This window comes from Trichechus manatus, unplaced genomic scaffold, assembly GCF_000243295.1.
Source record: "Trichechus manatus latirostris isolate Lorelei unplaced genomic scaffold, TriManLat1.0 scaffold00205, whole genome shotgun sequence".
Taxonomy (NCBI): Eukaryota; Metazoa; Chordata; class Mammalia; order Sirenia; family Trichechidae; genus Trichechus; species Trichechus manatus.
This window is the reverse complement of record NW_004444141.1, coordinates 3,309,809-3,322,954: the sequence shown is the minus strand read 5'-3', so window position 1 is coordinate 3,322,954 and position 13,146 is coordinate 3,309,809. Positions and strand designations below refer to the sequence as shown.

General features: G+C 41.7%; 1 protein-coding gene across 1 annotated transcript in view; it reads right to left on the bottom strand.

The window, feature by feature from the left end:
- Positions 1-13,146, bottom strand: part of PROSER1 (proline and serine rich 1) — a 35,562-nt gene that overhangs the window by 11,178 nt on the left and 11,238 nt on the right. Inside the window, exons 6-9 of the mRNA XM_004388076.2 lie at positions 11,204-11,314; positions 9,623-9,706; positions 7,897-7,975; positions 7,058-7,153 (exon numbers count right to left, since the gene is read on the bottom strand). Of these exons, the coding sequence (XP_004388133.1) occupies positions 7,058-7,153; positions 7,897-7,975; positions 9,623-9,706; positions 11,204-11,314 (370 nt within the window). The remainder of the gene's footprint in view (positions 1-7,057; positions 7,154-7,896; positions 7,976-9,622; positions 9,707-11,203; positions 11,315-13,146) is intronic.

The window sequence follows — 13,146 nt, the reverse complement described above, 5'->3', positions numbered from 1 at the left end:
TCAACTTGAACTTGCATATGAGCAATTGATGGTTCCACAATCAGCCCCCGGCTTTGTTCTGACTGATGATATTGAGCTTTTCAATTGTCTCTTTCCACAGATGTAGTGGATTTGATTCCTGAGTATCCCATCCAGCGAGAGCCATGTGCATAATTGCCATTTATGTTGTTGAAAAAAGGTATCTGCAATGAATATGTTGTTGGTCTTACAAAATTTTATCAAGTGATCTCTGGCGTCATTTCTATTACCAAGGTCAGATTTTCCAACTACCAATATTTTTTCTTTGTTTCCAACTTTCCCATTCCAATTACCAGTAATTATCAATGCATCTTGATTGCTTGCTTGATCAATTTCATATTGCAGAAGCTGGTAAAAATCTTCAATTTCTTCTTTGGCCTTAGTGGTTGGTGCATAAATTGAAAAATAGTCATGTTACCTGGTCTTCCTTGTAGGTGTATTCATATTTTCCTATCACTGACAGCATTGTACTTCAGGACAGATTTCGAAATGTTCTTTTTGATGATGAATGGGACACTCTTCCTCTTCAATTTGTCATTCCCAGCACAGCAGACCCTATGATTTTCTCATTCAAAATGGCCAATACCAGTCCAATTCAGCTCACTAATACTTCGTATACAGATCTTTATGCATTCTATTTCATTTTTGACAGCTTCCAATTTTTCTAGATTCATACTTTGCACATTCTACATTTTGATTATTAATGAATGTTTGCAGCTGTTTTTTCTCATTTCGTGCCACATCAGCAAATGAAGGTCCTGAAAGGTTTACTCCATCCACGTCATTAAACTCAACTCTACTTTAAAGACGCAGCTCTCCCCTAGTCGTATTTTGAATGCCTTCCAACCTGAGGGGCTCAAGTACTACATCAGACAATGTGCCACTGCTATTCATAAGGTTTTCATTGTCCAATTTTTTTAGAAGTAGATCACCAGGTCCTTTTTCCTAGTCTGTCTTAGTCTGGAAGCTCTGCTGAAACCTGTCCACCATGGGTGACCCTGCTGGTATTTGAAGTACTGGCGGTATAGCTTCCAGCATCACAGCAACATGCAAGCCACCACAGTATGACAAACCGACAGACGAGTGAGGGGGTCTAACATCGTAAGCCAAGTAACCCAAACAAATAAAAAGAAATCTGTATCTGCCCACTTCCTTTACTCAGCTCTGGAAAAGGTGCTATGTCAGGAGGTGTCAAGAACTACCCTCAGACACCCTTTCAACTCAGTACTGAAGTCACTCCTGAGGTTCACCCTTCAGCCAGATTAGACAGGCTCATAAAATAAACAATAAGACATGTAGCTCAAGCATGTATATGAGACTAATTGGTCGCACCAGCCCAGGGGCAAGGATGAGAAAGCAGGAGGGGACAGGAAAGGTGGACGAATGGAAATGGGAACCCAAGGTTGAGAAGGGGAGAGTGCTGACACATCATGGGTTGGCAACCCATGTCACAAAACAATATATGTAATAATTGTTTAATGAGAAATCAACTTGCTCGGTAAACCTTTGTTTAAAGCACTTTATTAAACAACGACAACAACAGCAACTGCCGCAGTTGAGGCTGACTTGAAGCCTGTGGAGCCAGAGACCAACAACCTAAAGCACACGCTCTCCCCCGCCCACCACCAGAGGGAAGGACCCGTCTAACCAGCCCAGTAGCCAATGTCACCATGGGGGAAAAATTACTGCCAAAGAAACCAACACTGTGACAGGTGTGAGGGGCAAACGGAACTCACAACCCTTGGCGTGGTGAGCAAAGAAAGATCATGGCTCATTTAAGGTACTTAATAGCTTGACCGAGGAACAAGAAGTAAGTAACTAGAACAGATGGTGCCTATCAATGGAGATCCATTGAAAGAAAGAAAAAGAACTTTGAACATGTACTAAAGGTTAAACACACACACAACATACTGCAAGAAAATAAGTAGAGAAGGCGATGACCTTTAGATATAAAAATAAAGACATTTCTGAAATGTGAAGATAAAGAATATTTTCTTTGTAATCTTCCAAGAAAGATACCAAGTTTCTAAAAAAGAAAAAAAAACTTAACTGGAATTAGGTTTCTCATCTACAATCTTACATATGTGTCCTTTCGGACAAAACTACTTAAAGACTTTTTCTATCAAAAGTAAATCAGAACAAGCATATCAGGGCAGGGAATCAAAGAAGAGCAGAAAATATAATGAGTCATGAGGACAGAAGATTGCTAAACATCCAGAAGTGAAATCTATAGTATTTCAACAAAATCCATAAATTGATGAAAAAGGAGAGGGAGTGTAGAAGTTAAATGGTGGAGAGTAGTTTTTAGTTTGTGTATGTCAACAACCATTAAATATATGATGGTAATTAATAGCAGAATTAAGATAAAATTTCTAAGTTTGACTGGGGGCAAGGAGAGAGTTGTTAAAAAATACAAGGCAATTTGACTAATCCAATGAAGCAAAAGTAAGGAAAAGGGAAAACTGGGACAGAGGAAGAATAATGAATATAAAAATAAAACCAAAGGATTACGAACAACTGTGTAACTCTTGCAATTATGGAAAGCCTCTCTGGTTTAAAATTGAATTCCAGCCATATATAATTTATAAACCAATCAACCTACTAAATAAACAACCAAAACCTAAAAATTAACAACAACAAAAAAAGGAAAATAAAGGTACTGGCAAAATACTTTCTGTAGAATGAAAACAAAAAGGAGTTAGATCATATTAATACCAGATAGGGCCTATAAAAGAGAAATACTTTTATAGTAAGAGTACAACTCAGATAATACTATTTTATACCTAGATTTTCAAGGAAAAAACAACTAGAATAGAAATTTAATAAATGGTCAGATAAAAAATAAAAATCAATTCTTGTTCTCTATTTTAGTAATCAACACCTACAAATGAAATATTCCATTTATAATTGTAACAAAAAAAGCCACTAAAATCCCTAATGATAAACTTAAGGCACAGAACTTGCATGAAGAAAACGATAAAATCTTCCTGAATGACATAAAGTAAGCCTTGTGGAAGAAAACACTACCACCTGGCATGACAGAAAGACACATACCATTGGATGGTAAGACTTACTGCCATAAAAATGTCAATTCTCCCCAAATTACTATACAACTCTATACGCAAAAAATCAATTGTAATTTTTAATTACATAAAATGATCTTAGAGTTTATATGGAAGAATACATTTGTAAGAAAACTTTTTTTAAAAAAAGTGAAGGGGAGCGTGCCTTACGAAATAACAGAACACACTATACTATCCATCTGCTAATCAAATCAATATGGTATATTTACAACATAAACAACTAGACTGGAACAGAATGAATCCAGAAGTAAATCCACGTGTGTACGTATGACAACTTAGCATAAGATAACTGTGGTGTTTCAAGTCAGTGGGGGAAAATGGATTAGTTAATAAATGGTGATGGCATAGCTGACTACTCTGTGGAAAAAAAATTAAGATGAACCTTTATACCACCCCCTATACATACGTAAGCTCCAGATGGAGTAAGGATTTTATAAGACCTAGAATATGTGGACTAGCTAGGGATGCGAAAACTTCAACCAAGACAAGTGAACCTAGTTCCAGCTTTTGTCTCATAACCCCTATTTGCCTATCCAAAAAGGTGAAACTCTAATGGTAAAAGGTACCATAAACAGGGGCAAGGAATAAAATGATAAATTTGGAACAAATGTTTTGCAACTCGCCTCAGTCACAGTACTCAGCTGCAAACAGAGTAGCTGAATCTACTCTGGCTGGTTAAAGAGATACAAGTTAAGTAACTCATTTCCGGAAGGCCAGAAGAAAATGAAGTTCTACTGCAGCCCACACATAAACAAAAACAAATGAACGGCAAGTGGATGAAAAAGTTACACTTCAATACATACAATTATTTTCATATTGTTTGGGGTAGGGCAGGTTTACTAAGTAAGACACCAAACTTGGAAACATCAAATAAATAACAACTGATCTAAATAAAAATTAAACTTTTGTAAAAGACAAATGAAAACGTAAGCTAAACTAGTACATTAGATTGGCAAAGGTTAAAAGATGGATGATCTTCCATTTTGAAAGGGTGTGAAGAAACAGTACTCTCGTATACCCTCATCAGCGGGGGTGTAAACTGGTATATAGCTTTTTCGGAAACCAGTTCAGCAATATACGGAGAAATATTTAAACTTCCTATCTCATGTCCCCAACAGACCCACAGACAAAGGCTGGGCTGGGAAGGGCTGGGGAGTTTTAACTCCTCTTACCACTTTCTTGCAAGCCCTTCCCCATGGCAGGAGAAATTTGTCCAAATAGTGACATTCATAAATATACTTCTCCATGGCTTGTCAAAGAATACTCATTGCTCGTTAGACATGCTTCCTATCTCTACAAACTGCCAGTGTTCACCCACGTGGGCCAAGGCTGGTCTAGTGGAGCCTTTATGCCGTTAAAGTGAATGGCGAGACAACCATGCCAACCAGCAGCAGAGCTCAGGCTGCAGAGGACTGGATTCCAGCCCCTCCTCACCTCTGTCAGGCACTGGTCTCCCACCCAACCCCTCCACAGGGTCTTACCCTTCCCATCTGCATGGGATAAACCAGCCTTGGGCGAAGTAACGTCTGCTACTCCCACCCCCATACACAGTCACTCCTCAGTCCCCCTTCTCTCCTACAGGGCCTCTGCCAAGGCACACAGGCATCTGCCCTGTCGTTGGAAGATTCTCTATACAGGTTTGGAGGTAGAAGGCCCTGGGCACTCTTAAATCTGGAGTTAATGGAAAGCCTTGAGAAAAGGCTGATACTCTGATCCCTTTGGGGTCTTTGTATGCTTAGTTAAGTATTTGCTAAACTTGCTTAAAGGTAAGAATCCCCTGGCGTGTTTGTTAAAATAGAGATACCAGGTACCACCTCTAATCCACTGAATCAGACTCCAGGAGTAGGGAACTAAGAATATTCTTAACAAGTGCTCCAGGTAATTCAAATGCCAGACCACTGACATTGTGTGTCCAGTCAATTACAACTCATAGCATCCCAGAGGACAGAGTAGAACTGCCCCATATGGTTTCCTAGGCTGTAATTTTTACTGGTGCTGGTGAAGAATACTGAATATACCATGGACTGCCAGAAGAATGAAGAGATGCTCTCTTGGAAGAAAAACAGCCAGAATGTTTCTTAGAAGCGAGGATGGTGTGACCATAATACCACCCCAGCGTGTCTTCTCCTTTTCAGAATGGGCAGCCGAGGTAACGCCTTGAGGGACCTGTGTAAGTTTTTCTTTGCCTTCTCCCTTTTCCCGTACCTTCCTTAATGGCTTTGTTTTGCGCATACCCTTGCTAATGACTCTGTTTTATGACTCAGGATCCCCCACAGGAAGATTAGAGCCCAGATGTTAGAGACCTGTATCTTTAGCCTGGTAAGAAAATGTCAGGTTCCCTATCACTTTAGTATGACAGTCTCTTGTAATTATCTTGGAGTGAATAACAACACTTCTAACCTTTGTAAAAAATCATACATAAGCTCTGATGTAAAAATGCCTTTGGGGACTCCCCAAGGACAGCCTGTGTTGCTGCTGGGTCCCCGGTGATGTACACTTCCTGAATTAAAAACTTTCTCACTTTTTCTAACTTGGAGTAAGTTTCATTGGCTCAACTGCTCCAGGGCACGGACCCTATTCAGGTAACAATGGTGAGACTCCATCTCACATACTTTGGACACACTATCAGGAGGGACCAGTCCCTGGAGGACACCACGCTTGGTACAGTAGAGGGTCATCGAAAAAGAGGAAGACACTCGACAAAATGGACTGACACAATGGCTGGAACAATGGGCTCAAACATAGCAACGATTATGAGGATTGCGCAGGACCAGGTAGCGCTTTATCCTGTTGTACATAGGGTCGCTATGAGTCGGAACCCAGTCGATGGCACCTAACAACAATCTTTAATGGAACAGATTGCCAAGTCTTTTCTCCTGAGGAGCCACCGGTGGGTTCAAATCACTGACCTTTTGGTTAGCAGCAGAGTGCTTAATCATTGTTACCTTGCCATTGCTCAGAGTAGAGCTGCCCCATAGGGTTTCCTAAGCTGAAACATTTATGGGAACAGATCACCAGGTCTTCTCTCCTGTGGAGCAACTTGTGGGTTCAAGCTGCTGACCTTCTGGTTAGCAGTGGGTTTGAGCTGCCGACCTTCCGGTTACAGAGGTCTACACTGAGCTTTCAGGACCACTCACCTGGACCACACATCTCACCTGAACAGGACCTTTGACATGAACTACCGCAGTAGTCCCATAGTTGGTCCCTCTGTTCCAATTTTTCATTCCATAACTTATCCAAAGCCAATTCCAGACTAATCATCCCAAAACCCAGATCAAGCCTTGTCACTTCCCAGCTCCAAACCTTTGATATTTCCCTGTTTTCATTACCAGTCCATTCTTACCTGTTTTTTTCCTCAACTTAATTCAATTAACTGGCAGCTGTGTTACTGAGACAACACATCTTAGTGGGCCTGGTTTGGATGCCCAACCTGTGAGTGCCCACAGCACATGAACTCTGTCACAGCACTGATCATTCCAGCTTATCTCACGAAATCTAAGGTGCCATTCATTAAAAACCACATCCCAATCTCAGAAATAAAGCTATGAAAAAACGTGCAACTTAGAATCAGTAAAGTAGAATGTATTGAAATTGTCTTCTCTTTTGTTACATACATTTCTCAATAGACTGCAAACTCTTTGCAAACGGGAATTACATTTTGTTCGCTTTTGTATCCCAGGATACAGCACATGGTAGGTCATCAAATATTCACTGAATATGTTACTAAACACTACTATTAAAGTGAATGTTATCCTGTTTTGCAAATTGGGAAACAGAAGTCCACTGAGATACATAAACTGTTCTGTTACCCAGGATTTATACTCAGCGCCCCCCAGGCTCTGGAGGTTGTGCTCTGTCTGCTGGGACCCACCAGCTCAAGGAGCTCTCCCCTCCCACTGCACATCTGTGTATGAATGGACTAGTTACTTCTAGTACCCGTAATAACATGACTTTACCTGTTCCTACTGGATTAGGAGTGTATGGTGGTGGAGGAGGGACACCTGGAGCTATGACATTGGCTAATGGTACCAGACCTGCATTGTTATAAGCACCTGAAATAAAAACATAATAGAAAAATACAGTTAAGCATTATTCTGCAGCCAGGAGTTCAAACTGTATTAATGCAGCTATCTAATTTATTTTAAAAATTGTTACATGATAGGGTTGCATTTTACATGGAGGTTTGGGCCTAAGGTTAGGTGAAAGTCACATATAAAAACCACCCTTAAGAGTCCCCTGGGCACTACTACATGAAAATCATGTGAAACTCAGAGCAAATGGAAAAATCAGATTCATATTTCTGACTACATGCTCGTTTCAGGTATAAATTCACAGAACTGAACAGCAGGCGACACCAAACATACTTAAATTATCTGCCTTTCCCGTCAAGCACACATACCTGACTTTCCTGAGATAAAGCACTAATGATGCCTCTGATCAGAATCCAACTACCAAAAAGGGACTCAGGATGATCTCCTGTTAATTTACTAAGTGAGAACTAGTCACAATTGTTAAAAATAATTTATAATGGCAAATGACTTGTGACCTATGTATTGACCACAATAACAAAATTATAATTAGTTTATCAAAAGGAAACTCCTACATGAAGTCTGTCTGCTGCTCCGTTGCAGAAAAGGACACTAGCAGCCAACTGTGGGCAAAACTAAGCCCACTGCAGCGCATTTCAGAAGTGCTCCAGGTTCCCCAAGTACATACATCGGCATCTACTTTCAATTTAATAAACAGAAACAGCAAGAAAGAAAAAAAAGAGAAAGAAGAGAAAGAAACTCCTTACTTGGTGCAACAGTTGCATGTGGCCGGCACGGAGGGATGGGATAAGGAACAGGTTTATGTGGATTGTACGTCGAAGGAGGCTACATGAAGGGGAAAGTATTCCAGTTAGAAGAAAGCAAGTAAGCTGTCTCCTGGCAAAACAAAACACAAAACTTGCCTTTCAAAATATTTAGTCCTAATAGGCTAAAAATGCCCCCGAGCATCAAATCCTACCAGACTAACACACGGCACAAATGAGAGAAAGTTCTTTTGCTTTAATAAATGGGCTCCCTATTAAATTCCGATGGAGATTCTGTCAAAGACAGCTGTGGAGGTGTTTCTTTTTTATTTCAGCATCATTCCTGATGACAGGTCAGGATTTATCCTCACAGCAACCTCCTCTCTGACTCAGCACAGGTTAATCCACGAGCGCCTATTCCTCGTACAAAACACAAGAAATTGCTAGGTTCTGGGATCTTGGTTACCCAAGAAGCTCCAATGGCGACATCCTCCTAAACTCATTAGGAATTAACCCTGTCATTCCCATCCTCTTTTCACCTTTTGGAGAAAAAGCACTGTTTGTCTTAGCATTTGGCATTTTGGAAACTCCTGCAGAACGCAGATTGGAATTATTGCTGTTGTTAGCTGCCATGCAGTTGGCCACTGACTCACGGTGACACCATGCACAACGGGATCAGACTGTTGTGATCTATAGAGTTTCCACTGGCTGATTTTGGGAAGTAGGTTACCAGGCCTTTCTTCCTAGTCTTAGTCTGGAAGCTCCACTGAAGCCTGTTCAGCATCATAGCACTACACAAGCCTCCACGAACAGGTGGCTGTGCTGAGGTGCACTGGCCAGGAATCAAACTCGGGTCTCACACACGAAGGCAAGAATTCTACCACTGACCAACCACTGTCTCCAGAATGGAATTTAGGAATTCAATTATTTCAGCCTTTTGCCTTTTGAAATATCCTTAAATCCAAAAATATTTTACTTCATAGTTGATGGAACTTATACAAATAACAAGGACATTCAAAGAATTGGTTTTTATAGAATCTGATAGCCAAATCTAAGCCAAGTGTGCACTTTAACACTGAGAGAGCGAGCCCTTGTGGTGGGGGCAGAGGCTCCACCGGCAGTGAGGGACTCAGGTTCTTTCTAGCTCTCATAATATTGGCCCTGTCTGAGGCACTAGCCTTGTGCGAAGACTGTGATGTCTGCGACTGGTTTGCCACGGGAATGCCTGTCATGTGGATAGTCCAGGACTGCCAGGTGGCTGTGTATAGGCCTCTGGTACCTCCCCTCCAACAAGTCTTCAACCTACAACACTGTCCTCTCCACTCCTGTTTATGTTTCAGTCACTCATTATAATCGCACCCTTGAAAACACTCTCAGCCCCTGGCTCCATTCTTGTTTCACCACGACTGAAGCTGATCCGGCCAACCTATAACCTTAGCTCAAGCGAACTTTCCACACGCCATACCTCCAACTGCACAACTGAATGTGGCTGGAGAAAAATACATTCTTTTTTAAACTGGTCTCACTTTAAAATTAAATATTTAACCTCAAAAAGGTCCTTAACACTGCTGACTGAGCACACTATACTTCCCAGCCCATTCACTGACTCTCCTAGACTCTCTAGTACACTCTGAACTTGCCAACACAAAAACTCAACTTATGCTTTGAATAGACAGAAAACTTCACGTAGAAGTTAAGACTTGTTTAATCGTTTACTTTGTAAACATACTGGTTTGGATGGTCCAAGAATCCGTGCAGCTATTCCTTTGCCTTCATTGGTACATTCTTCACCATCTTTTTTCAAAGGGGTTCCCTATTTGGAAAAAAAAAAGGTAATTCAGACCAAAAAAAGCAAAACCCAGAACCAAACAAACAACAACAAAACCAGTGTTATGCTGAAGTAAAGGACTTAACTTAGAAGGAGTTTACAGACTTGGATCCTAGACCCAGTTCTGCCCCGGCCAGCACCATGACCCTGACAAGGTCCTCAAGCTCTATATGCCACAGGACCCTCCTAACACTTGCAGAGTGACACCTGAAGCCAACACGCAATATACAAGGTGGATAGCAGAAGTGGAGCATAAGGTATGTTCTAATCTTTTTTTTTTTGTTTACCAAAAGAAGACTTCCAATGGTACGGCATGTACAATGGTTAAAGAATCAAGAGCAGTACCTATAATATAGTTGAACGTAGACGAGGAAAATAGTGTCCTCTGTAACCATTAAGTGTGATTGTTCATACTGTACGAGGGCAAGCAAAACGTCATTCAAGACTGCCGTAATTAACAGACCAGAATAAGCTGACCGACTACCACGGGGTCTATCAGCACAGCAACCTTCCAAGACACCCCAACGATCCCCACTTCCTGTGCCCTTGGGTGGCCCCCTCCCACGATGCACAGGGGTGACGTGTGTAACACACAGGTCATTGCAGAAATGATGGTATTTGACTTCCAAGGCTATGTCATAAAAGGCTGCCACTTGTTCTCTTGGATCACCCACTCTGGAGGAAGACGCTGTCATGCCATGAGGACACACAAGCATCCCTATGGAAAAGCCAGTGGTGAGGAACAAAGGCCCTACCAACAGCCATGCCTAACTTGCTAGGCATGTAAGTTAGTCACCTAGGGAGCATACTCTTGAGTTGCAATCAAGCCTGCAGATGACTGCATCCTCGTGAGAAAGCCTGAGCCAGAACCAGCCCGGTAAGCAACTCCCAGATTCCTGGGCCACAGAAAACTGTGTAAGGTAGTACATATTTATTGTTTTAATCTACTAAGTTTTGGGGTTTTTGTTACACAGCAATAGAAATATACCGTCCTTTGGAAAAGTTCTTTCACAAAGAGGTGTGAGGAACACTGGATGATATAAAAACAAGTTTCCTTCCTACATACAGGGCTCCTCAGTGTCTGTATTACATGATGTGATTCTCTCAGAATAGGACATTACATGCAACGTTCCCCAATATACTGAACTGCGAAACTGTCTAAGGAATAGTGAACATTTGAAAAATGCTGCTTTACTAAATGTAACATCAGTGCTTCCATAATGCTTGGAAAAACAAAGCAAAATAAAACCTAAATCCTCTTTTGTGTTTGGCTTTTTTCTTTAGATTTCACACAAATATTTTAATGTAGTTTAAATATGAGCTTTCAATTAGTGGTGAATCTATGAATTAAGTTGCTGACATAATAAAATTTCTTTCCTTTGTGAAAGCATCATCAACTGGCATTTTTAAAATATCAAAACTATGATAAATTAAATACTTAGCCAAGAAAAGTTTTATATATAGCCATAAAATTATGCTTACTGGGAAAATTCCATTTATGCGACTAGGCTTTCCTTTGGGATATGGATTTCCTGGAATCGTTCCACAAGAAGATATCATAGCGTGAGGAGCTTTGCAGCCTCCCTTGAAAGCCTGTAATAAAACAAACAAGAGGTGGTAAAAATTAAAAAAAAAAAAAAAAAAAAAAATCAAATCAAATCAAACTCAGAAAGTCAACTATTCTGTGTATTGAAAAGCCTGGTTAAGGAACATGAGTTAAAGAACCACATCACTTCCAATCTGTTCGTACACCATCAGTACTTACTGGTACAGCTGTGAACATGACCAAAATTAATAAGTAAAATCACTTTACTTAAATGGGATTATTAAAACAGTCACGTAATAAAGTTGTTAATGTTGCAACTAATCAACTCCTATATAAGATATCCTCACATGGATTTTGTAAACTATGTGCAGAAAAGCCGATTTATGATTTAACCTGTATCATCTCTCCAACCAAAACATAACATAGTCCAATTCTACAGACAGTAAGCTCACGCTATAGGCAAAGCAAGGAGGGCCCAGAGATGAAAGGGACATGGTCCTTGCTCTGCAGGAGTTTACAACTTAGAGGAGAAAACACAACAACACTGGACACTGACGTCCAAAGACTGGACACTGCGTGTCCACAGTTGTGCTGCTGATAGAGAGAGTTCTCTGTCAAACACAGTGCTAGACACAACGGAGCAACACAACGGAACACAAGACACACTAAGGGAAGAGGTACTTCCCTAGCTTGTTTACTGTTACATTCTGGCTTCTGAAACAGGTACCTAACACGTATTGATTAACTTGATGCTCAATATTTATTAAGTGGATAAAACACATTATATTATGTGACATACATTCCCATAAATCCATATTGTATAGGGATACACCCACTCCTCACTTACCAACACGATTAGCCTCCAAAGACAAGGTCATTATGTGAAAATTGGTGCTATGCAGAAATGGATGACCACATCAGATCACAAAATACTACGTGGGACACATATGTCCCTCTGGATTCGGGGCAGGACTGGTGGGATACGTATGTCCCTCTGGACTTGGGGGGCAGGACCGGTGGGATATGTACATCTCTCTGGACTCCAGGGGCAGGACCGGTGGGATACATACGTCCCTCTGGACTCGGGGTAGGACTGGTGGGATACAAATGTCCCTCTGGACTTGGGGGGGTGGGATTGGTGGGATAAATATGTCCCTCTGGACTCAGGGAGTAACACAGGTGGGATGCATATGTCCCTCTGAACTTGGGGAGGAGGACTGGTGGGATATGTACGTCCCTCTGGACTCAGGGAGTAGGACTGGTGGGATACAAATGTCCCTCTGGACTCTGGGTGTAGTAGGACTGGTGGGATGCATGTGTCCCTCTGGATTCTAGAGGGTAGGACTGGTGGGATGCATATGTCTTTCTGGACCTGTGGTAGGACTGATGGGATGCGTATGTCTCTCTGGACTCTAGGGGTAGGACTGGTGGGATGGATATGTCCCTTTGAACTTGGGGTAGGACTGGTGGGATACATATGTTTCTCTGGACTTTGGGTAGGACTGGTGGGATGCATATATCCCTCTGGACTCCGGGGGTATGACTGGTGGGATACATATGTCCCTCTGGACTCTGGGGGTAGTGGGACTGGTGGGATACATATGTCCCTCTGGACTCTGGGGGTAGTGGGACTGGTGGGATACATATGTCTCTCTGGACTCTGGGGGTAGTGGGACTGGTGGGATACATATATCCCTTTGGACTCTGGGGGTAGTGGGACTGGGGGGATGCATATGTCCCTCTGGACTCTGGGTGTAGTAGGACTAGTGGGATGCATACGTCCCTCTGGAGTCTGAGGGGTAGGACTGGTGGGATGCATATGTCCCTCTGGACTCTGGGTGTAGCAGGACTGGTGGGATGCATATGTCCTTCTGGAGTC